The 22,604-nt window shown below is 36.6% G+C and overlaps 1 protein-coding gene across 1 annotated transcript in view; it reads left to right on the forward strand.

Moving 5' to 3' along the window:
• Positions 1–619: 619 nt before the first annotated feature.
• Positions 620–22,604, forward strand: part of LOC104159091 (tyrosine-protein phosphatase non-receptor type 12-like) — a gene marked incomplete at both ends in the record, with an annotated part of 59,824 nt that continues 37,839 nt past the window's right edge. The window contains one exon of the mRNA XM_009696913.1: positions 620–869. Within this exon, the coding sequence (XP_009695215.1) occupies positions 620–869 (250 nt within the window). The remainder of the gene's footprint in view (positions 870–22,604) is intronic.

Here is a 22,604-nt window from a genome sequence, read left to right on the forward strand (position 1 = left end):
GGGCTGTTAGCGCTTCCTCTCCCTTACAGCCCCTTTTCTCGTGGGGTTGCCGTGTATAATGTCACCTGGGGATAATCGGGCACTCCTTCCCTCCTTTTGCTCTTTATCTGCCTCTGTAGCCGCCTGCTTGAGATTTCTCTTCTTTCCGAGGAGACGTGTTAAATGGATTGAATAGTCCTTGGAGGAATATTCATCTTCCCTTCCCTAACATCTCCCTTCGCTCCCCATCCCCCATCGCAGCCCTGCCTGTATCCCTCGTCCTTTCTTCCTTCCAGATCAGTTCACCGTCAGCCTTTGGTTAACGTGTGTGCTCAGGGGAAGAATTTATTGGAGAATTAGCTCTTTTCCTGGTTTATTTTAGCTGTTTAATCGGGCTGTTAAAATGTTTGAGGAGATTTATCTTTTGAATGGATGGTCTCAGCGGTGAACAATAATTTTGATTGGGCAGATGTCGCTGGCACTTTTCAATATTGTTTAAATACTTAATATCAGAATATACTTTGACCCACAGAAGAGCTGAAGATGAGCGGGTTAGTGACCTCCTTGTATGTGTATCGTTGTAGCTTGTTCTGTTATCCAGTGCTATTTGGGATTAAAACCACATCGTTATCCCTTTAAGCTGTCAGTCTTTGCTAGTGGTCTGGGAACAAAAAAAATCTCAATGTAAATGTCGCATCGGGGATTGTCTGAAATGTGGGGAGGAGGCCGCGGATGTTGCGCAAGGCGGAGGGGTGTTGGGAGTGCTGGCAGGTCCAGGGGTGGAAGAGGAAGTGGAGTGGACTTTGGGAAGTAACGAGTTCATCCAGGGTGGGGTGGGAGCCCGTGGGAAATCGGCCACGCTCTTTGGGCAGGATTTTGCAAATACTGAAGTATGCTGCCGAAACATCTGAGCGTGTGGGAAAGGAAGAGAGAAATATGTAAGATGAAGAACAGCGTTGGAGCGATAGGATCACTTCTAAATCTGTTTCGCTGAATAGAGCATCTTCACACAAGGATTTAAATGTTAAATACTTTGACAGAACTGTTTCATTAAGTGATAGTTTTAGTAACATAGTTGCTATAAACACAAAATAACATCTTTTCTTGTACTGATGAGTCTGTCTTGTTCCCATAAACTACATGCACTTTACAGAAAGAGTGGCCTAGACTAGTGGAAAACGCTGTTTTTTTAATCACCTTTATGTTAAATACTAGATCTCCTAACACACTTCTGCCATTTCATATCTGATAAATAGCCTAACGTTTTAGCTTTGTTATAGTCAAATGGTATACAAAACTTTTGTAATCCTCTCTTCTTAGTAGTGGCACCTCTGTACGAAAAAATAGCTTTTGTTTCAATTTCTCTATTTGACAGCATGTTGTTTCTGTATCTTTCAACTGTATAGTCAGTAAGCTTTCCTGTTGCTTTCATAGAGCAGCAAGGAAAGAGAATGCTGCTAAAAAATAGGAAAATAGGATTGTAGGAACTAACTGGCAAGGCATTTCGTGAGAAAGATGTATTACCTGAAACAGCGTTAAATGCTTTGGAAACACTTGCGTTCAGAATTTCTTTTGTCTTCTTAATACTTTCCATTTCAAACTTTCTTATTTGATTTTTGTGTAATAAAGTATAGGAAAATCAGGAGACTAGGATGCTGATCTTTGGCCTTAATATTCCCATTAGTCTCAATATTCACCTCTGTGTAGTAAAGCAGATATAGATTAGTATGGCAACAAGAATCGTAGTTACTGATTATTTTTTTTTCACTATGAACATGTTGGGGTATTTTGGTTTTTTAGTATGTGTTTTGGTGTTGTGTTTTTTTCTTTTTTTTTTTAACAGAACCATGCTTAGATGCTCTGTAAAATTATTGAAAAAACAAGAAAAAAGAGGTGAAGGTGGTAAAAAGCTTCAGTATTCTGTTTTCTTTAAGACTTAGTAGAGTGTTTTGGGAGGGGGGAAGGAGGAAGTTGTATTTTTCTCATTTAAGTGCAGGATGTACTTTTGCTGCTAAGCAGTGGGAAATTTGTGGAATAGGAATTGCTGTTACTCATAGTTTCATTTCCAATCAAAATGGAATCTAAAAGAGGATGAAATACTCGGTGAAAGCCATTGAAAACAGTTATTTTCATATTTTTATTGCCTTTGAATATGTTGAGTAATAGGCTTATGGAATTATATTTGGGCCTGAGTGTGTGAACTAAAAGTACTTGATAGAGAGGTGCTAGGGAGTGCTGGAAGAGAGGGTAGGGAAGCTAGGGTTATGTGCAGGTAGGCTGATTAGTCTGGCAGAATGTTATTGAAAGTCCACAGTGTAGATGACTAAGACTGCAGTTTAATAATACCACTGACATACATGAAAACATGTTCCACTTGGAAGGTGGAAAGGTGATTATTTCCCCACTGCTCCGCTTACAAGATAAATTGTATAATCTAGGCACCAATAGCAAGTTTGTTACTGTAAATCAAATGTATTTAATTTTAATTAGTTTACACTAGAAAGTAAGCAGGACTTATTAGGAGATCACTTCAGTACTATGGGTGTGCACAGTTAGGTTTAAATGAAATGGATGGTTTGAAAACATAGACTTGTTTCTGTGTTTTGCCAATAAGCATGTATCTGTGGATATAGGGGCAAGTGGGTTTTTTCCTAAAGTAATGTGGGTTGGGATTTTACTAGTATGGTTATAATACATCCAAGAACTTACTTTTTCATTGTTTTCTGCTGACATTGCTATTTGGGCAAAAGGGAATAAGTATAGATTGCTTCCTCTTGGTGTTTCATGTTGTATGAATACAACCAGCATGCTCTAGATTCTGATTTTCTATAATGAACATATGTCTTACATCAAACAAGGGTTGGAAGTCAAAGCTCTGTGTAGAGGCAAAGAAAACAGTTTTTCTAGATTTTAGGAAGACCTCAATAAATATTTTTTGCTCATTTTTTTTCACTTAATTTATTTACAACTAACACGTTTTTGTGTTCTTATGCGATAGTCTTGACAAAAGCATTCTGATACTCTCATTTCTATTGTTTGTCTGACGTAGATTACAATTGTAGGAGAACTGAAATATGAATAGTGTAGAGCTTTACCTTAAAAAATCAAGTATTATGTTTCAAATGTTTTGTGATATATGACAGTCTTGCTTTAATCTTTTGCGTTGCATCTCTGGCTAATCTGTTGTCACGGAACACAGAGAATGGCTGAAAGTGTTTGTGGTTTTTGCAAGGGGTACTGTGTGGGGGACCCTCAGCTGTTGTCTGGAGGCAGTGTTGTCAGAATGATCCTGTCTTGGGTCATCAGCCTAAATAATACTGATTTTTAACAACTGTGCAAGGAGTTACTAGGTACCTACATCTGGTCTCAGAGCTTTTTATACCTTTCGTTCAAGAGGACACTGGTAATTAACTCAAGCAACTGAATATTGTGTATCTGTGTTCTGTTCTATCCATCTAAGCTGAAACTCTTAGATTTGGAGGTAGTAAAGAACTCAGTGTCCTGTTTTCTAAAGTTTGAAAGGGGGTTTGAATGAGTCATTGATTTGAAACAGGTAAAAAGGTAGTTTCTATGCTTTTAACTTCTTGATGGTTTTATTTTTGAATTTTTTATTTTTAAGTACTTCTACTTCATTGTTTTGTGAAAATCCTGTTTAAAAAAAGGGGAGGTGGAATGTGCTTGACTTCTAATGATAAAAGCTAAGCTGATTGTAAGCACTGCTATGCCAGATGTTGTAAAACTTGCCTTCCCTATTTTGGGTTTGTTTTTTGTTTTTGTTTTTAGAAAAGATGCTCTTTCCCAAAATGTCTAAGACTACTAAAAATGAGTTAGCAATCTAGAATATTGGAAATCACTGATCAAGACTACCAAGATACATAGTGAAAGTCCATGTCCTGGTGGCAATCGTGACATTGATTTTGTTCCAATTCCTGTACCTTCTGAAATAGCATTAAAGATATCACAAATACTATATTCAACCATAGCCGTAGCACTTGGGAAACACCCTTCTTAAAAGCTTGTCTGTGTATTAATGTGCATTTGTGTAAACCTTTCTAATTCAAATACCATTAATGCACCTCTTAAGTATCTGTGAAGATATTTTTAAAATTTGTAAGGCAAGCATATGATCTGGAAACTTAGTGAAGAAAGGTAAGAGTATTATATCTCTCTGTGTTATTTTTTTTAAGTTAAAAAAAAAAACTGTGTAGGCATTTTTGGAAATGGTGTTCTCTACTGTTTATTTATGTAATGAGTTTTATGCTTGTAGCACATAGTTTGAAGCATGAACTCTCAACTTATGCTTTATCATATAAGTTATAAAATACACGCTGTCTTTTCAAGAGAAATGTTTTTTATCTGTTAAGGTTAAACTAGGACAAATGCTTTGGTAGAATTAACTAGATGGTAACCTGTTTCTTAACACTTCAAAACCGAGGTTTAATTGGTGTAAATACAGGTTTGCATGAAATTCTTGTAAACTGGGGGCTTTTGAATTAACATTAAGAGTTCTGAGCACTTATCTTCCCTTAAGTGTGATAGAGTAATTGCCTTGAAGAAAATGACCCGTAAGTACGTTGTACAACTGATCTGTTATAAGAAACTCTGCTCTTAGAGATGTGTTAATAGGTCATAGTCAAATGTCACTTTAGATATGCCTTGAGCCTTTTGATAATTTCACGGTAAAAAATGGATGTTACTGCTCATATTCCATAATATGCTTTAATTTGAGTCTTCATGTGTTTTTTTAAGTTTTATTTCTGTTAACTGTATTTTAGCTAGATGCTCTTAATTTGACTAGGGGGACACACCTCAACAGATTACTTCATTGTGAGCAGTGATAGTCATCCAGGCCATTCATAAAGCTTCATTTACACAACCTACATCTGGTTGAAGCAATATGACTGAATAGTAATTTCAGTAACCCTGAACTTCAGATGCTTCTGAAATGTTGTGAAATACTGTGCTTTAAATGTTATATAAAACATAACTGTCTGTGAACAACCATTCTGTTTAAATATTCAGTTTTTTTGTCCCCTTCTGAGGAGATGGGTGCTGTTCCTGTTGTTTCAAAGATGCCATTCTGAATTTTCATAGAGGCAGTTGAATACAACCACAAAGCTACTATAGTGACCCTGGGGTATAAGAACTTGCAAACTCTGCCTAAAATTGCAGTAGATCTTTCAGGCAAGTGAAACTAAAAGAAGTCAGTTAGGCAATGCTCTGGGTTGTGTCAAATAGCTTGCGTGGTAATAAGTTCTGTTTGCTTAGTCTTTAAAGACAGCAGTGTGTGTCTTACGGAGTGAAGGGTTGTGTACTGGTTTTGATGAATATTATAGAATTGTTCAGGAGGAGCAAACGATAGTCTTGGCTTTGCACCTCATGGCATACTACATACACTCCAAATAATTTAAATAGCATGTCAAACACATACTGTGCCTTTATTCTGATCTCAATTCTGCAGTGCCTTTTGCTTTCTTAGTTATACATATATACAGACAGATACATATATGTAGATATATACCTAAATACCTATATATAGATACGTCTCATGTGACTGTAGTTCGTCAACCCTAGACTCTAATCTGTAGTTCTGTAGATCTATATATATGCAGAGATACATGAATATACGTACACATGTATATATCTGGATGTATGTCAATACACTATTCTGCATATATGTGACTGACTACTATAGTATGAATTTCTTGTCTTGGAGAGTACATAATTTACCTTAAAACTGCAATAGGTTCAGGGTATTTTTCCTTGATGTTGTTGTAACTAAATAGAAGTTATCAACTCTGCAAGCAGGGAAAGGTTAATCTGAATATCTGCTTATCTAATGTGTATACATTTGTTAATAGTAAGCGCAACAGAAGTCCAAGGCTTTTAAATTCTTCTTAAAGCCTTTGATTTGTAATAAATGGAAATTCTCTTTGATTTCCTTCACTGTTCGTATTTAAGATTCGTGGATTTTGTTGTGTACTGCTACAGTTGTACTGTAATATGCTTAGTACATACAGCATTTTGGCATAGGGAAAATAGTAATGCACTTGTTAGTGGTGGGAGAAGGTGAAACTATAGTAGTACCTTGAATAGAACTGAAATCAGAAGCTAGATTACTTTTTTTTCTTGATCTTATGAAACAGCCTTCATTTAGGGAGAGGCATCAGTGTTAAAGGTCAGATACGGAATTGAGTAAAGCATAAGTTAATTGGGTAGAACAGAAGCTCTTTGTGCTGTTAGGATGTGAGGTGTTTGCGTCCTGGTATTTGCATCCTGGCGTTTTCCTCGGGCTGTTGTACTCCACAATTGCTACAGTTATGCCAGTGCGGGCTCGGATAACTCAGCTGTGTGTATTTGCCCTAAATGAAGCATGGGTATGCATTTCTATTTCTGTTAACTAGCATGTGAATGTTGCAGAGAGATTAAGCTCTTTGTTTTCCTGCTTCATCTGGCAAAAAAACTTGCCAATATAAACTTAACTCATGAATTATTTGTTCAAATTTGAACAGTCAGAATGTGTTCATGAAAGGAGAGCACTCTGGTATGACTGTGGAGTTTTTGATCCAGAGCTGGAGCCCCGGAGAGCAGCTGTATTGTAAGAGTACTGTCTCAAGTCCCTCTACATCTTTGAGAAACAAAATTGTGTTTAGGCCCAATATCGCAGAGACAGTACAAGTACAAAGCTAGTAGCTTTACTAGGGAAGCTGAGAGTGCAACAGCAAGGTAGGGGAAGAGTTGTAAGAGGAGAAGAGCATGGTGAAGTCTGTCAGACTTTAGGACCATTCTTCTGGGTTGGGAATTGTTGTTTTAAAGTACCTTTGAATACTGATGTCAGGATGTTTCAGTCGCTGCGAGGTTTGCATAGGAAAGTTGCTTCTTGTATCTATGAGGACCTTGTTCTAGCTAGCCTTTTGCCATCAGCTTTAGAATGAAAACAATTCTTACACAGCTAACAAGGTAAAGTGGAGAAGTAAGTTTCCCAAAAGGTACCAGATAAATAGAGGTATAAATGGATGACCTAGTTTGATTGACCTAATTTTTCCTCCTATCTATTCTTCTACAAACTGATACTTTTAATTTCTTTAAAAGGTAATTTTATTGGTGGTAATCAATTTACAGGAAGACTTAAAGGCAATATTGCTCTAATGGAAGTGTCTTGTGAAAGCGAAGCCTGGAAGAATTTAATTATCAGCTGTAAAAAGTAGCAAACTGATGTAGCCAGTTACTTCAGGGGGGGAAGATCCCTAGCTATTATAAGAGGACTAAAGCTATGAATGATGTTGCCCCATGGGCTAGACATGTCATTAGGAACAAAAGGAAATAAAGATGGGTGTTTCATTTGTTCAGATTTCTAGAAGGAAATCCTTCTATGATGCTCTGACAGTTAATGTTTTAAAATTTATTTTACTTCTGAGCTCCCTTAGTCCAGTAAAAAGAGTTGAATTGCCTAGTGTTAGAAATGTGCTGTGGGCAGCCACATTAGTAGACAAAGTTATAAGTGCTGTATGGATCGGTTGACCTGTTCAATTTTTAATTTGCTATGATTTGGAGAAATCCTAGCACAGTTATTAAGTGCTCAGAAGCGTATCCATATAATTTAGATTCCTTTCTCTTTGGAGGAAGGGCTATACTCTTATTTTTTTATATGTTGGAGAGCAGGCATTGATTCTTAAACATTACTGAAATATGTTAATTTTAATTGTATGATCTTAGCTATGAGTTTTGGTGTCTAAAGTCATGGGTTGGAAAGCATCAGTCCCTAAGGGGAAGTTAACTTAGTTAAAACCATACTGCTTTAAAGAACATGTGTGCTACTTTAATCTCTTATTTAGTTATAATACTGAACTTGTCGATTTTAAACAAACTTTTTTACTTCCTTCTTATGTAGTCTTGTAGGCTGTAGCTGGTTTTGTTTGTTTTTCTAAGGTCAGAGTACAGTGGTGTCCTCTTGAACAACTTTGCATCTTGCTGCATTTGTCTGTCTTGCTGTCTTGTCATTCTTACTGCCTCATGTGGATGACATCTGCTTTTTGTTTTTCATCTGAGAGCATACAGATGTTTTGTACTCTTTGTGATCACAGGAAGAACAGCTTCTATGTGGATCAGTGAGATTGAGAGCAGTCGTTTCTTTGGTTCTGAAGAGGTAGATGACCATCTTTCAGCCGTGCAGCTGGGCTGCAGTGGGAACAAAGGGCCAAGACTACTTCTGGAGAGCTAATAAAGGACAATCAATGGGAAGCTGAAAACAATGTGGTGCATGAGAGGCACTGTCTCATCTTCCTGCTTTTATTGAGGTTGGGTAGTTAGCACCTCTGCTTTCATTGCTATCTTTCATATCTGCTGTAGCATCAATATCGTGGATGAGAAATCCATTTCTTGTGCTGAGCTAGATGTCTGCAGCTATGTAGACAAGGTTCTAGTTCATGCAGGTTTTGGCTAGACTTCAGAGACCGATAGGCATGGTTCCCAGCTACTGACCACATTTGAGAGTTTCAGGGGGCTATTGGTTCAGAATTTTCATATTGTTTTTCAGTGTTTGATTTATTTTTTTTTAAATAGATGTTGTCTTTCATTTATGTTAGTATGGCATTATTTTTATTCCTCTGATAGTTCTTGGAGGACACAGCTGTCTTTGAACAACTGGTTTCTACTTCAAAAGATACTACATGGTTTTCCTGTCTTTAAGTGTTCAAGGGACTTGCCAGTATAGATTATACATCATGTTGAAATGACTGATTGCTGCGGGAACTGCATAGCTCTTGAGAAGACTGAGTGGTGTTCCACTTTGTCCTAAATGTTTCACTTATTTGACTGTATTTGACTCCCTAATGCATAACCCTGTGGTGGAACAGCATCTTTTCTTCCTCAAGGCACTCGGTGTTCTGGTAGCATATATGGTGCTTGGATATAGCTTCCTACTTAGACGGATTTTCATATTGGATTAGCTGTCCAGTGTTTGTATGGTCTTACAGCACAAAACTGAGAAATTAATTAACATAAAAAGCAGAACAAACAAAGAAAAACAAGTGATATGAAAAATGTGCTGCACTTAGACTGTGGATAGGTTGGGCTCGTAAATTGATGACTAGCTGGTCTGTGAGCGAGTAAAATTGATTATGGGGATGCCTCAGTGGTGAATGTATTACATCCTCCATTTTTGCAGTGCATAGCTTTTTTTTTTCTTTACTACTTTTTCACATGTAGAAAGTAAATCTTAATTCTTCCTTTATTTTCTACTTGAACCTTTGCCTTCCTGCATAGGAAGCAGGATTACAGCTGGAAGCTATGCTTTCAGTATTAGTTACTCCCTCTCATATATTCTGATAATTTTAGCAAATAGATAATTGTTAATTCAAAGGAATACAGTTATCCAGTAGGAGTACTCAAGGGAATCATTTAGCTCAAAATGAAACTGGAAAATGAAACACTGTTCTGGAGGGAAGGGCGTATGTAGGTTAGTTTAACTGCGTCGAAAACATGAGAATTCCTGCAGAAATGAATTAATTATAAATTGCCTATAGGGCAGCACCCCTATTGCACAAACTGTTAAAAGAAGGAAATAATCTCTTAGACATTATGAGTCTCCCCAGATAGCTCTAAGTATTTTACAGTTTCTTCTAAGACTTCCATTTATAGTAGTGTAGGTGGTTACACAGAGCTGCGTTGATTTTTGTTATGACCAAATTAAAATGTAAAACTAATTTCAACTCATTTCCTGTGAGGTTGCATAAACATAACTGTGTGTAAATGTTAACGGACATAAAGGGAACTACATGTAAACGTTAATGGCGAAAAATTACTATGATTTTAGGCAGGTGGAAGGATCTTGAGAAGTACTTCAGACACTCACTGGGATTTATTTTAGTAAAGAAATGCATTGTTTTATAGATACTTTATTTTTCTGTTATTTCTACTTTGTGAAGAGTAGGCCCAGAAGGGAGAAGTGTAACTTATGTTCTTTCCTTTAACTGTTTTTTGCTATAAAACTGGAACACAAGAGCTTTGCACTTAAAGCTTTGGACATGAGCCTGTTTCGCAAACAGTGTTCTGAATTAAGTTGTCATTAAGCTCAATATTAAGCCATATAGTCAGTCACAAATCCATCACAACCTTTTTTATTTTCCTTATGAACAGATGAACTTTTCCAAAGGCTATTCCACAGAACTGCTGTGGGAATTGCCCTGATATTCTGTAGTAACATTGCTTTAGTTGCTTCTTCAACTGGTGCCAGATATTTTCTTAATATTTTGATTAAGATGATGAAATTTGAGCTTTCATTTCTTTTCTTTGTTGTTTTTTTTTTGTTTGTTACAGTGAACATGCAACCTGCGAATTATTTAAGATGTTGACTTTCTATTTTTGTTGTTCTGAAAAGAGCAGGTAGAAACTTGAGTACATGAAACTGGCAGAGAGAAGCCTAGTTATGTTTCTTACAAATTACAGAAATTTCTAGCCTGTTAATAATTATTTAAGTAGAGAGGCCAGTAACACTGAAAAATGTGTGTATCCTAAAGTCAGCAAGCTGTTGCCATAAATTCATGTATAAACTGTGATTTCCTAAAGGGAAATAATATTTGCTTCTAAAATACTACCTAATTCCTTAACTAATTCTAATATGGAATAGTCTGAATGAGAGCTTACATTTGGTAATTTATATGTTATTAAACAGTATAGCATTTTTGATACAAAGCTATAGCGACGTGTCTTTCTGACACAGCATTTTAAAAAGCATTATCACTGTTTAAATTGGTGATTGTGTGAAAATGAAGCCAACATCCTGTTTGTACAGTATTATAGCACACATAATAGGCTTCCCTTCCTGTATTCATAGAAAAAATTTTCTGTGTCTGGTAAAGTAAGGCAATATGATCATCCAATGAAGAAAGCATGTGGATATAAAAACCTCAGTGATGATATTTTTAGCTCTAATGGATGAAGATAACTTCCAGACATATTAAGTGTGTGTCAGGCCAGGATGTGTTTAGAAGTGAGAGAAGTAGCAATGAAGTAAAAAGGGAATTCAGTGAGAGATATAATTAAGTAGTGAACTGATTTATTTCTAGAGAGACAGTGCCTTTGAACTAAAAATGACCATGATTTTAGTTGGGTAAAGGATCTTGTGGGGTGTGTCAGGGAGTCGCTGGAATTGGCTTTAGTAAATAAATGCAAAAATGAGTTCCTTCTATTCTTGCATTTCAGTGCTATGTCCTTTAGATTTTATGGGGCCCTTGTATTACTTACCACTTTAAAACCTTCAGAACTTGATCCTGAAATCAGAAGTTTCCTGAATCATGTACTGATGGTGTAGATTTTCAGGTGGTGTTCCTTGCAAACTGTTCCAGGACAAGTGATAATAACGCAGCAGACAAGATTTACTTACAAGATTTGTATGATTTTATTTTTGTCCTTTCCCTGTTAACAGATTCTTCCTCGTGTGGTACTGGAATTTAGTGTTTATCACTAAAGACTGAGAATGTGAAATGTTCTGTTTGTAGGAATGTAGTTTACCAACTTCATATGCTTGAACTGAAGACTCATTTGGACAGAGATCACAACTTTCTCTCCTTCCTGTGGTAGGTCAGCCTAATGGGTATATGATTGTCATATTTTGTGGAAAGTTGAGTACATAAAACCTTTTAATTTGTAAACTAGACTTGAGAAAACCTTCAGAAGAAAGCTGGGGATCATTGCTTATGCAAGGTGGTGTGTTGTGAATTTTAAGGGTATCTCAAATACCATGGAAGAAGGATTTTTGCAGAAGAAAAGATAGAAGAAACGCTTGCTCATGTGGGCTTCCTTTTGCGTTCATGCTACTGTCTTTTGATTTGTTTTTAGCTTGTTGGATCTAGCTTCTGGACATGATATAAACAAGATGCCCTTTAGGAATTCTGCATTTATGTCAGCTAGTAGTTGAATCGTCCCTGCAAAGTGTGTAGTTTTCCACTGGGCATAGTACTTCTGTCAGATCTTATGCAAATTGCAACATGTATTTTTGATTCAATACATATCAAGTCTGATCTGTCTTGGATATTTTATTTTCATTTCATGCTTCTCTCTCTTTTTCTGTTCTTCCCCCCGCCTTTCTTCCCTCCCACTTACTCATGTGCTTGCACTACATTATCCCTGTACTGTTAGAATGATTTCCTTCTTTTTTTAAACCATTGGTCATTACTGTTTTTGAAAGACAGGCGATTGCATGATGAGTGGAAAACCATGTGAATAAGTTAAATATCTTCAGCTTGGTGTTTGCCTTGCTTTTATGTTGGAAGCTCTTCAGAAAAAGCATTATCTTTATACAGATTGTTATGGATTTAATGAACTGAACGTGAATGATTGTCTGTAGTGTAGTTTGTTACCCTTTTAAGCTGTGCAAGCATTGATTGATTGAGCAATTGTTGGGTTATAAGAAGAGAGGAGGTATATGGGTGGATTTTTTTGCTGGATTTTTCGTTTGTTTTGTTTTAATTCAGTGGTCAAAATAGAACTGGCTGGTCTATTTGAGTCTGGTTTTAAATTCAGAACAGAATAGTTTAGCCACACATTTTATTGGCTTGATTATCTTCTTTCTTTAAAGAGAAAATTAAGTTTGCAAATGTTATTTAGCTCTGATAATCAACATTGTTTAATAAGTAAAAATCTTAGAAATCTGTTCACTGTGGACAATGGGGCAAGAAGCCTGGGAAGCAGGACAATAAGATTTAACCAGACTGGTTAAAAGCAACTGCAGGGATTGAAAGGGTTTCTCCAAAGCTGTTTTGAATGTAACAGACTTTTCTCTGCATGTCTGAAAGCTGGACATTTTTGGTTCTCTTTGGAAATAGTCTTTGTAAGAATCATCATGCAGACTGTTCCTTATGAATTTTCATGTTATGGTTTGTTCGTTTCACCAGGATTAATATTCCAGGGTTTGTACTGGACCAGGTGATACTGTTTATGGATCCCTCTCCTCAAAAGGGACACTGTAGTATTGAACTGTTGTCTAAGCTTGGTTATTACAGAGATTCCTGGAGACCAAAGTCTAATCTGAGTGTGTTGAAATAAAAGTTGAGTCCTCACAGGTACAAGGGATACGGTCAGTATTCAGAGAGAATAGCAGTGCAGCTTGCATTGGGGTCATGATACAATCTTCTAGTAAGTAGTGTACTTGAGTGTTCTCACATAATGTACTATTCACCATAATGCATCTATAAGAAGCACTTGCATCCTAATAAGACATTGTGATACTTCACTGCTTCTGTGAATTAATTCACTTTGGCTGTAGAGTATGCATTTCTGTATTTTGCATTTTAAAGCCAGGACTTAGCAATCCTTTATGTCTCATCCTATTACTTGTCATGCAGTTACTGTCTCTTTAGAACAAACGTGTATTCCTGTCTGGGCTTATTAGCATTAATAGCTGTTCTGGTTACCCAGTGGAATACTGATGCACAATGCTAGCAACTGGGAATGAGAAGAAGGTACCCTTTAAGGGAAGGCACAATGCAAGGATTAAAAGAGGGCATTGCTTCAGAAAAATGCTACTGTTCCTTAAAGTCAAACTGCAGCAGACATTGGGGTTAAGGTTAAACTTAACTGAATGAGAAGGTACCCTTTAAGGGAAGGCACAATACAAGGATTGAAGAGGGCATTGCTACAGAAAAATGCTACTGTTCCTTAAAGTCAAACTGCAGCAGACATTGGGGTTAAGGTTAAACTTAACTGACGTGTTGGAAATAAATTGAGAACTTTTAAAACGATTGATTTTGTTTGGAATCTTGCCACTTCCATCAAGGGAAGATAAGATTGAGAAACTTGATTTGTGTCCTACTTATTTTTAAATAGTTCTCCTTTTAGTAAATGTGGGGAGTTCTGATACTTGGAAAGGGTCACTGTTTCTCCCCAATCTAAACTGCTCACAATGTCTAGCCTATTTCCTAGCTAGAAATACTGCAATAGACAGTCTTCCGCATGTGTAGGAATTTAGAAGTTTGGTTTTTTCTGACTAAAGACATAACTGTTTCCACGCTGAAAAGCAAGTCACTTAGTTTTCATGGCTGTAAGCCGCAGTACAACCTGTTCCTTTTAAGTTGTTCAGTGCTATGTAGCCTCACTTTCCCAGTTATTCTTTTTTTTTCTTGTATAAAAAAAGAAACCCACACTTTGCTTGCTTTTAGTATTTCCTATCTTACTTGGTTAAACTTAGATTCCATTCTTTCTTATATAGCTGTTCCCAAAAGTGTCTTTGATAGATCTGAGGAAGTAACTTTGGTAATGCACCTTTCCTCACTTCCTGTATTTCATCGACTTATTTTGTCATGCTGAAGAGCTATGACTAGCAGTCTCACAAACTTACATTTCTGTTATCTACAAGTGTAATTAAGTGTTGATTCTCCAATTGTAGATCTGTAAATTCAATTGTCGGTAAAATGCTATAAAGTGTAATTTTTCTTGAGGGACGTAAAAAATCTTGATGGAGAAGGATGCAGTGAAGAGTAGAAATTAAGAGGAAGCTATTCAAAACCAGGAGTTTTTGTGGAGATTACATTGTGTTTTAGTGATCTAAACCAGAAAGGTATTCCTAGCTTCTTTGTATGCAGGTTAGCAGCCTGCTGCTCTCTCTGTGAGTAATGTATGTTGAGCAATATACTGAGTTGAAAGAGACAGTAACAATGTGGAAGAGGTTCTGCTTGTGCAAGGAACTGTCACCAGTATTTTACAGTCAAACCAGGACAGACTGTGGTCTCTGCAGACAGTGGGCTTTGTGATGCTAATCCACCTGCTGTCTCTTCTGGTGGGTCCACAGTCAGAGCATCTCACCGAGTCACCTTGTTAACTCTGTGACTTTGCTGAAATGGTTTCCGCTTTTCCAGAATTAGGATGTGAATTTGACCACAACTGTAGTATTTTCTCAGATTTTTTTTTTTTTAAATGTATCTGTAAACAGAGAAAAGAGGAATACTTCATTTAGCGTTGAGCAACTTATCTGTTCCTAGAACCACAACTATAGTATTTTCTCAGATTTTTTTTTTTAAAATGTATCTGTAAACAGAGAAAAGAGGAATACTTCATTTAGCGTTGAGCAACTTATCTGTTCCTAGATGGGCAAGTGTGGGCTGCAGCCAGTGTCAGCAGCAAGTTACTATACAGACAGTGCTTACTCTGATATGAGGAAGGAATGGTAATAAAGGAAATTAGTGGCTTAGAAAATAAGATTAAAGGAAACAGAATTGGAATAAAAGGCTAAGGGTTGGAAAACTGTTTTAAACTTGGTGCAACAGTTAAGTGATTGATCTGTAAAATCGCAATATATACATAGCTGTTGTTGTTGATGATAACTGTTGCCTCCAGTAAGCTAAAACCAGTCCAACTAACCTTTGTCTGTAGGGGTGGGTGTGTTTGTTGTACCAGAAGTTGGAACAGGCTTGCATTCATAAAGAAGCATGGCTTATACCAAACTTAAAAAAATCTCAAAGCTGTAGAAGTAGGAAACCCCTCTATCCATATCTTATAATCATGTAGATCATCAAAAACTCTTTCCTGGATTCCATTTGTTAGCTTCCTTAATATATGATGTAAAGAAGCAGATGAATAGCAGTTTATGCACTTACGGTTACAACTAGAGATAAACTTTTTAAAATTTGAAGCATGCCATAGAATTGTACCCGAAGTGGTTACTTGCTTGTCCGCAAAAAGATGGAAAGGCCTAGAATCTCAGATTGCGCCAGGGGAGGTTCAGGCTCAACATTAGAAAACTTCTTCACTGTTAGAGTCGTTAGGCATTGGAACAGGCTCCCCAGGGAGGTGGTGGAGTCATCGTCCCTGGAGGTGTTCAAAAAACGTTTAGATGTGGTACTTCAAGACATGGTTTAGTAGACATGGTGGCATCAGGTATACGGTTGGACTTGATGATCTTTGAAGTATCTTCCAACCATGATGATTCTATGATTCTATGATTTGCTGCTTTGTCACATTTTTGCTGATTTCTTAAAATAAGAAACTTGTGATTTCTATCAATCCTACTAATCCATTAGCATTTGTAACTTACAGGGGCTTGATGGTATCTAAATATTTAAGTACATAATTAATAATTATTAAATCAGAATTAATAAACCACTAAAGAAGCATTGCTTTGTAAAGGCTACTTGTATGCTGAGGTGATGGGTTTGTTACTTGAACACAATAAATTAATATTAATAATTTTAATTGTGGTGTTTGGGACAAAGGAATAATATGAATGAGATTGGCTTATGCTGCCTGGAAAGGATCTCAAAGTGTTATAAACATTTTTAGTTCTTGGTTTTTTTTTAAGTGATGTTAAAATTCGAATCTGCCACACATGGTGCAATAGGTATATTCATAACTGGGTAGAAAGATGAGTAGTTGAATCTATGGATCAGTTATGTCGGTGCTGAGTACACCTGTATTTGACCAACCAATAGCGTTAGCATGGTGGATGAAGATACAGTGTGAATAATAGTTACAGGAAATGTTGTCAGAGCTGGAATTTGACCAGGATGCACCCCTTATTGCCTTTGGTAGTGTTAAAGGACCACTTGTTCATTAAAATTATCAAAACAATTACTTTGGAAAGAGATGAACCAGCAAGCACAGTATTCTTGTAGTGCATATGTGCACATGGGAAGAAAAACCTGGAGTTGTTTCCGTATTGAGGGCAGTTTTCTTGAGATTGCTTTGGATTTGCAGTGTAAGAGCAAAAGAGTAAAAATGTCAGAGACTTGCTCAGGCAATCAGGAGCTGGGTAGAAGACAAACAGTCCCTTAAATAACTTGGTTATAAAGTAATGAACAGTTAGTGTGATCATAACTGCAATTGTGCTGTCAGGGACAAAACAATAGCATGAATGGGATTATTTTTTATCCTTCCCAGGCAGTGCAGTACAATCTGCTGTACATGGTGCAATAGGTATATTCTTAACTGGGAAGAAAGATAAGTAGATAAATTTTAGAATCATAATAATTTATGGTTTCTTTAGATTATAAAAAAGCCACTGTGATGTGTCACATCAAATGTACACCTAAGCTAGTACTTTTTTCTGACTTGTGGATACTGAGAGAAAGAATGTAAGTGTTACAGAGCCATCCTCTCAGTTTCTCTCAATGGCAGATTCTGAGTAGAAGCTCCCGAATTCTGTACCCGGTAGCAGGAGGCTGATGATCACAGGACACCAAGACCCATCCCTGCTGTAGTGACAGTCAAGATAGCAGCAGGTACTGCTACCTGCCACGTTTAAACAGGCCCTGTGCTGCTTGCAAAATGTTTTACTTTTTTAGCACTATATAATTTCCTTTCATTCAACTTCCTCGTTTTCTTTTTCTTTTTTTTTTTTAAAGTTCCTATTTCTAAAGGAAAATGTTGCGGTGAATTTTTTTTTTAGCCTTTTCCTGTCTGGCAAGGATACCAGATATAAGTATGCAGTAACTATAAGTGGTTCTTCTGGAGTGGTGTCTTTAGCCAGGTCCTGAGCTTGCTCAAATCTGCTTCAAGGTGTTTTTCTTACTAGGGGATTGAGTGAGAGAGTTCGCTGGCAGATTGATCTGATAGCTTTAAAAAGCAGGAAATCTGAAGTTCTTAATTTCTTATTTTTCAGCTTCATAGCCTTCCCAGTCTCCTGCACGAGAACCACCAGATTTCTTTTTTGTGTTACACTACTGTGATTGTTTCCTTGATAGTATAGGTCTTACACAATCCTGGGTATATTAAAATATATTATAGAAACTTAGCTTGATTTTTCTCACCTTGCCCTTGTTTGTCTGTCTGCTTTTGTAATGTGTGATGCTCCTTCCCCTCTGGCATGCCCTTGCCCGTCAGTCCTCCATAATTTGTAGGAGTGACATTAGTTTCAGAGTATGTAGTCCTGCTGTCAGGCTTAAGTTTCCTTTTATATCAGTATTCTCTTTTTAGACTCAAATTTAGGCACCCTTGAAGTGGTCAGGCAGTTGGACTAGTCCCTTCCAGCTGAAATACTCTATTCTAAATTTATATTTTATTTTAATATCTGGATTTCATACAGGTGAATAAAAACACCCTACCCATTTCTTCCTGCAACAGGCACTTAATGTGCATGAACTTTGACTTCTGCTCTGTCCTTTATTTAGGGTGTGGTGGTTTTATGCCTATCACAGAGGATTTCACACTGTGCTATAATAATTTATTCTGTTGCTTCTTAGTCTAAGCCTCTTTAGGCCTGATTGAATTGTGGTAGAGGTAGAGCCCATTCTTATGTCTAGTGTGGTGGGTTTTTTGTTTTGTTTTGTCCAAAAGTGTTGTTTAGTGTTTAGGGGTATTTTAGGAAATAGGAAACAAATACCTTTATCTTGCAGTCTTTTTGTCATCCATTTTCAGTGTGCCTTAATATCTATGGACCAATGTGCTGTATTTTTACATGGATGTTGATGTTGCATGGAACAGTTCTTGGTTTTTAGCCAGTAAGTTGATACTGGCTAAACTCTGTGCCTAGGACTATATATATGTTCCGTGTCTGCTATCCACAAATGTTACTGTTGCTGGCTGCTTCTGTTGTGGCCGAGGTGATGCTCAGGGATGCTTTATAAGAATTTCCTCCTTTACAGTTGACCTGATAACCAAGCACTGTCAGCTGCCACCTTTTTGTTGGGATTGAAGAAGGTTCCTCTGCCCTAGAGGACACTGACATCTAGTGGATGGGTTCCACAGACACAGGGCAAGCAAACTGCTGCTTTAAGGCCATCTTTCTTCTGGACTTTTATCTAAATTTTGCTTTCGTGTAGATCCTCTGGGTTGTTTGGAAGAAGAAGCGGGGTGGGGGTGGGGGACGGGGAACAAAACAGCAGCAACCCTAGCCAGTTTTGTGTAACTTCTGGGGTTTAAGGAGTAAGGTTTATCAATCAAACTGGTGGTTTTTTGGTGGTGGTGGGTTGTGGTTGTTGTTTTTTTCTTTCTCAGTCAAGTCGCCTGCATGTGAGCCTCAGATGTTTGTAATAAAATGATTTAAGATACTGCATTCCCAGGTTGTCCTCCCAGCCTGTGAAGAAGAGAAGTTACCTATGTAGCACAGCAAGGAGAGGCAGATGTTCCAGCCTCTCACCTCTGAGACAGACAGTGCCTCTAAGTTGCCTTCAGTTCTGGTCCTATCCTTTCAATGAAACTTGAGCCTAATAACGTGATAGTGTTGCTTGGCAGCTTGTCTCGGACATCATTTAACTAGGAACAAAGTAGCAGGAAAAACTTTAACAAAAATACAAATTTTCCAGGAATGTTCCTAAGCAGAGAACAGTGGTTAGAAATCAAACTTGCTGAAAATGTTCATCAAAATGTTAATATTGCTTTAAAGACAAAAATAGACATTTCAGTTGAAGTAATAAAATCCAGATTTCTTTATCAAAGAAAATAAACACTGCATAAAGCTTGATAGTTTAATAGTTAAGCATGGCATCATCTGCTATCTGAGACAGTTGATGTGAACTGAGTAAATCACTGTGCCAGTGAGCATTTAACACCATTGTTGCAGATTATTGTTTGATCTCTGAGGTTTTAAGTCATCCTGCACTAGTGCTTGTTAAGCAATAATGTACTGGGTTTGGATTTGTTGACCATCTAATAACTTTCTAAATGGGGTTAAAACAGGAGTCAGTTTCAAGGCACTTAAATTATGGCTTAAAATCAAAAGAAGCCTTTCAGGCCCCATGTGAAGGTGGAAGAGTCAGAGAAAGTGTAGACTGACAGTGCTTAGAATGAGGGTGTTAGACTTAAATGTTTGATGATGGCCTTTAAAAAGGAAAATATTGCTTCCTTGTCCAGAGAAAACATTGAATTTTTTGCTGGAAGATGCTAAGATTATTTTACTGTTTGCTGGCATTCTTTGGTTGCAGTGAAAGGATCCTCAAGTAAAGCCAGGCTTATCACAACCAAAAATATTAACATAAAAATGAATTCATGTTTTACATGAAATACCAGAAAATAATGTAAAGGCTATTAACGCTTTTTCTATGCTAAAGAGCACTTACGCAAGACAAACAATAGAAAAAGTAGAATATGAATGTTTCTGTCCTAAGAGGAAAATTTCAGTAATTTCAAGTTGAATCAGTTTTATTAATGTCAGATCATGAAGAAAAATAAGAACATACAATCCACCAAAAAAGAGAAATCACAGCCTCAATTGACCTGTTATTTTAATTAAGAAGAAAAATAACTTTTATCTCCTGTTGGCTATTGAAAATTTATAGTCTTGTCTCTAGAAATTTTTCAGCATGCTGGACTTACTACTGAATACAGCTTGTTTATCAGTAAATATCCTGTGTCTTTATTTCCTCCATGACTACTATAAACACTTATAAGTTGCCACTTAGTTAATTTGTGATAATACGCATGTGTGTTTCTCTCATTGTCAGCTTTTAGTATACAACTTTATTTGACATTTTTTAAGTTTAGTCTTATTTTTTACCCTGAAAGTCTGCCTGCTTGCTGTATGTTATATTCCTATCTTCCCATCTTGTTGATTGTTTTCTAGCTTTGTCATCAAATGTCTGTTAGCATGCTCTGCTTTTCATGAGAAGTCATGAAGGAAAATGCCTGATTGGCCTGAGAAGTTTTTTGAGAAACTTGTGAAATCCCTCCGGTCAGGTGATTTTTTTTTTTCTTTCAATATTTTTTCTTTGTAAAAACAGACTAAAGAGACTCTTGTCTCGCCTGAATTCTTGTAAAAATTCACATACTCTTTTGAATTGGCACCATGTCAAATACTTATCTGAAGCTCAGATTAGAACAGCTTCCTTTCCCAAGAAAGGAAATGGAGTCTTATTACTTTGTCACTTATTCCACATAGATGAGAATTATAGATAAGAATCTTGAGGCTGGATCTGAAATACCTGTGCGTTTCTGAAATACTTGGCAGTAAATCTGTCATCCAGAACCCCGGGGGTGTTGAATGAAGTTGTTTGTATCTCAGAAAAAAGGTAATAAGGGTTCCCTATTGTTTACCAAACAAACTATTGAATTCTATATTCTGGATTGTAAATATTAAGCTTTTTAAAGTGATGACAGTTGAGGGTTATTTTACAATTATCAGCAGCTTGATTGGCAAGGCACTTGCCTAAACCAGGTTCATTTTACCAGTTGGCTTTAATACCATTTTATTTAAGTGAAATTTGTCACTGTAGAAGGACTGTATTTCACAAATTAGCTGTGTAACAAACAGAGGCTGCAGAGTACAAACGTTGATGAGAGGCTACTTTAGAAACCTTTATGTGATTGAGTGTATACTTCATATGAGGTAAACACTTCTCTGCTCTTCAAAACAGAATTTCAGAAGGAATTACATTATAAGTGTAATAAAGGCATCCTGCAAACTGTTTGGAAATTAATTTAAAGTTTGACTTGCAGCTTTGGTGTACAAAAGGCAATAAAATGTATATAAAGGCTTTTAGTTTAGAAGTATCAGGGATTTAGATTCTCAACGCTGGTTTTAAAAGAGGACGTACACAATACATTTGTTACTTGACCCTTTAATTTGATGCAAGCTTTTGCAATTCTTCAGAATTAAAAATTTCCTCTAAAATGTTACTGATTTAACAAGGTTAATCTACAAATCTTTTGGTTAAAATAGTACTTTCATTTACTTTTTAGTAACTTAGCTGTTGTATTCTTGTCTTTGGGTGTTCTAATGAAATCATCATATAGGGATGCAGGAGAGGCAACTATTTCTTTTGCTAGTCACTTTTTGGTTTGCATGGCCTGAGAATACCTGTGATTAATGTTACCATGGAACTTTAAGTGTTAATGGTATGTCAAACACTGTATTTGAAATGTCTATATTGGAGAAAAATGGCAGCCTTTTCCTTTTTTGAAGCAGTTCATTGAACAAAATATGAGGAAAGTAACAAACATTTTGTGTATGAGTGACAGTACTGTAAGATCATAGAAAATGCTGTGTATATGCCTGTGTTACTTTTGTAGAAGAGAATTGCATACAATATAGCATGTGTGGAGAAGGTTTAAGGGCTTTTTTTAAAATTCAGCAGAAACAAACTAAATGATAGAGTTTATATTGTTCAGGTGTTTAGCAGTGTTACTTCCAAATCTTGAATGTTCAGCCATTAAAACAAAAACTGTAATGGAGAGAAATAATCTAAAATCATGCTTGTGAATAACTTATTGTCTAGATTGGTTGTTTCTGTACTAGCCATTGCTGCTTTGGTTTCATTTGAGTAGTTGCTTTATAGCTGTTTCTGCTGGAATTATGAGAATTTTGTTGGCAATTGCGTTCCCTGTTCTATCTCTTTTTGAAACCAGAATTGGCATAATCTGTTTGTAAGGTGTGTGCTTTTGAACTGATGGGGACATGTTTGTTAGGCAAAAATTGACAGATGCTACAAATATAAACAGTTATGATACAAAATTCCTTTGCCTATCCATAAATATTGTGCTGGTTATTAGCTAGGGTTATTACAGTTGAAATCTTCGTACAAGTTTGTATCTTTAATGAGGCTACTTCTTTCTGGCTCTTAAAATGCTATTGAACTCCATCATAAATGGCCTCATTATAACTAGCACATTCCTTGGCTTCCAGACACAGCCTCAAAGAAGGGGTGAAAATAGTTGTGAGCATATTTTCTCCGGTTAGGAGAAATGTATTTTCTATTTGATAC

The sequence above is a fragment of the Cariama cristata genome, unplaced genomic scaffold (assembly GCF_000690535.1).
Source record: "Cariama cristata isolate BGI_N322 unplaced genomic scaffold, ASM69053v1 scaffold12340, whole genome shotgun sequence".
Classification (NCBI taxonomy): domain Eukaryota; kingdom Metazoa; phylum Chordata; class Aves; order Cariamiformes; family Cariamidae; genus Cariama; species Cariama cristata.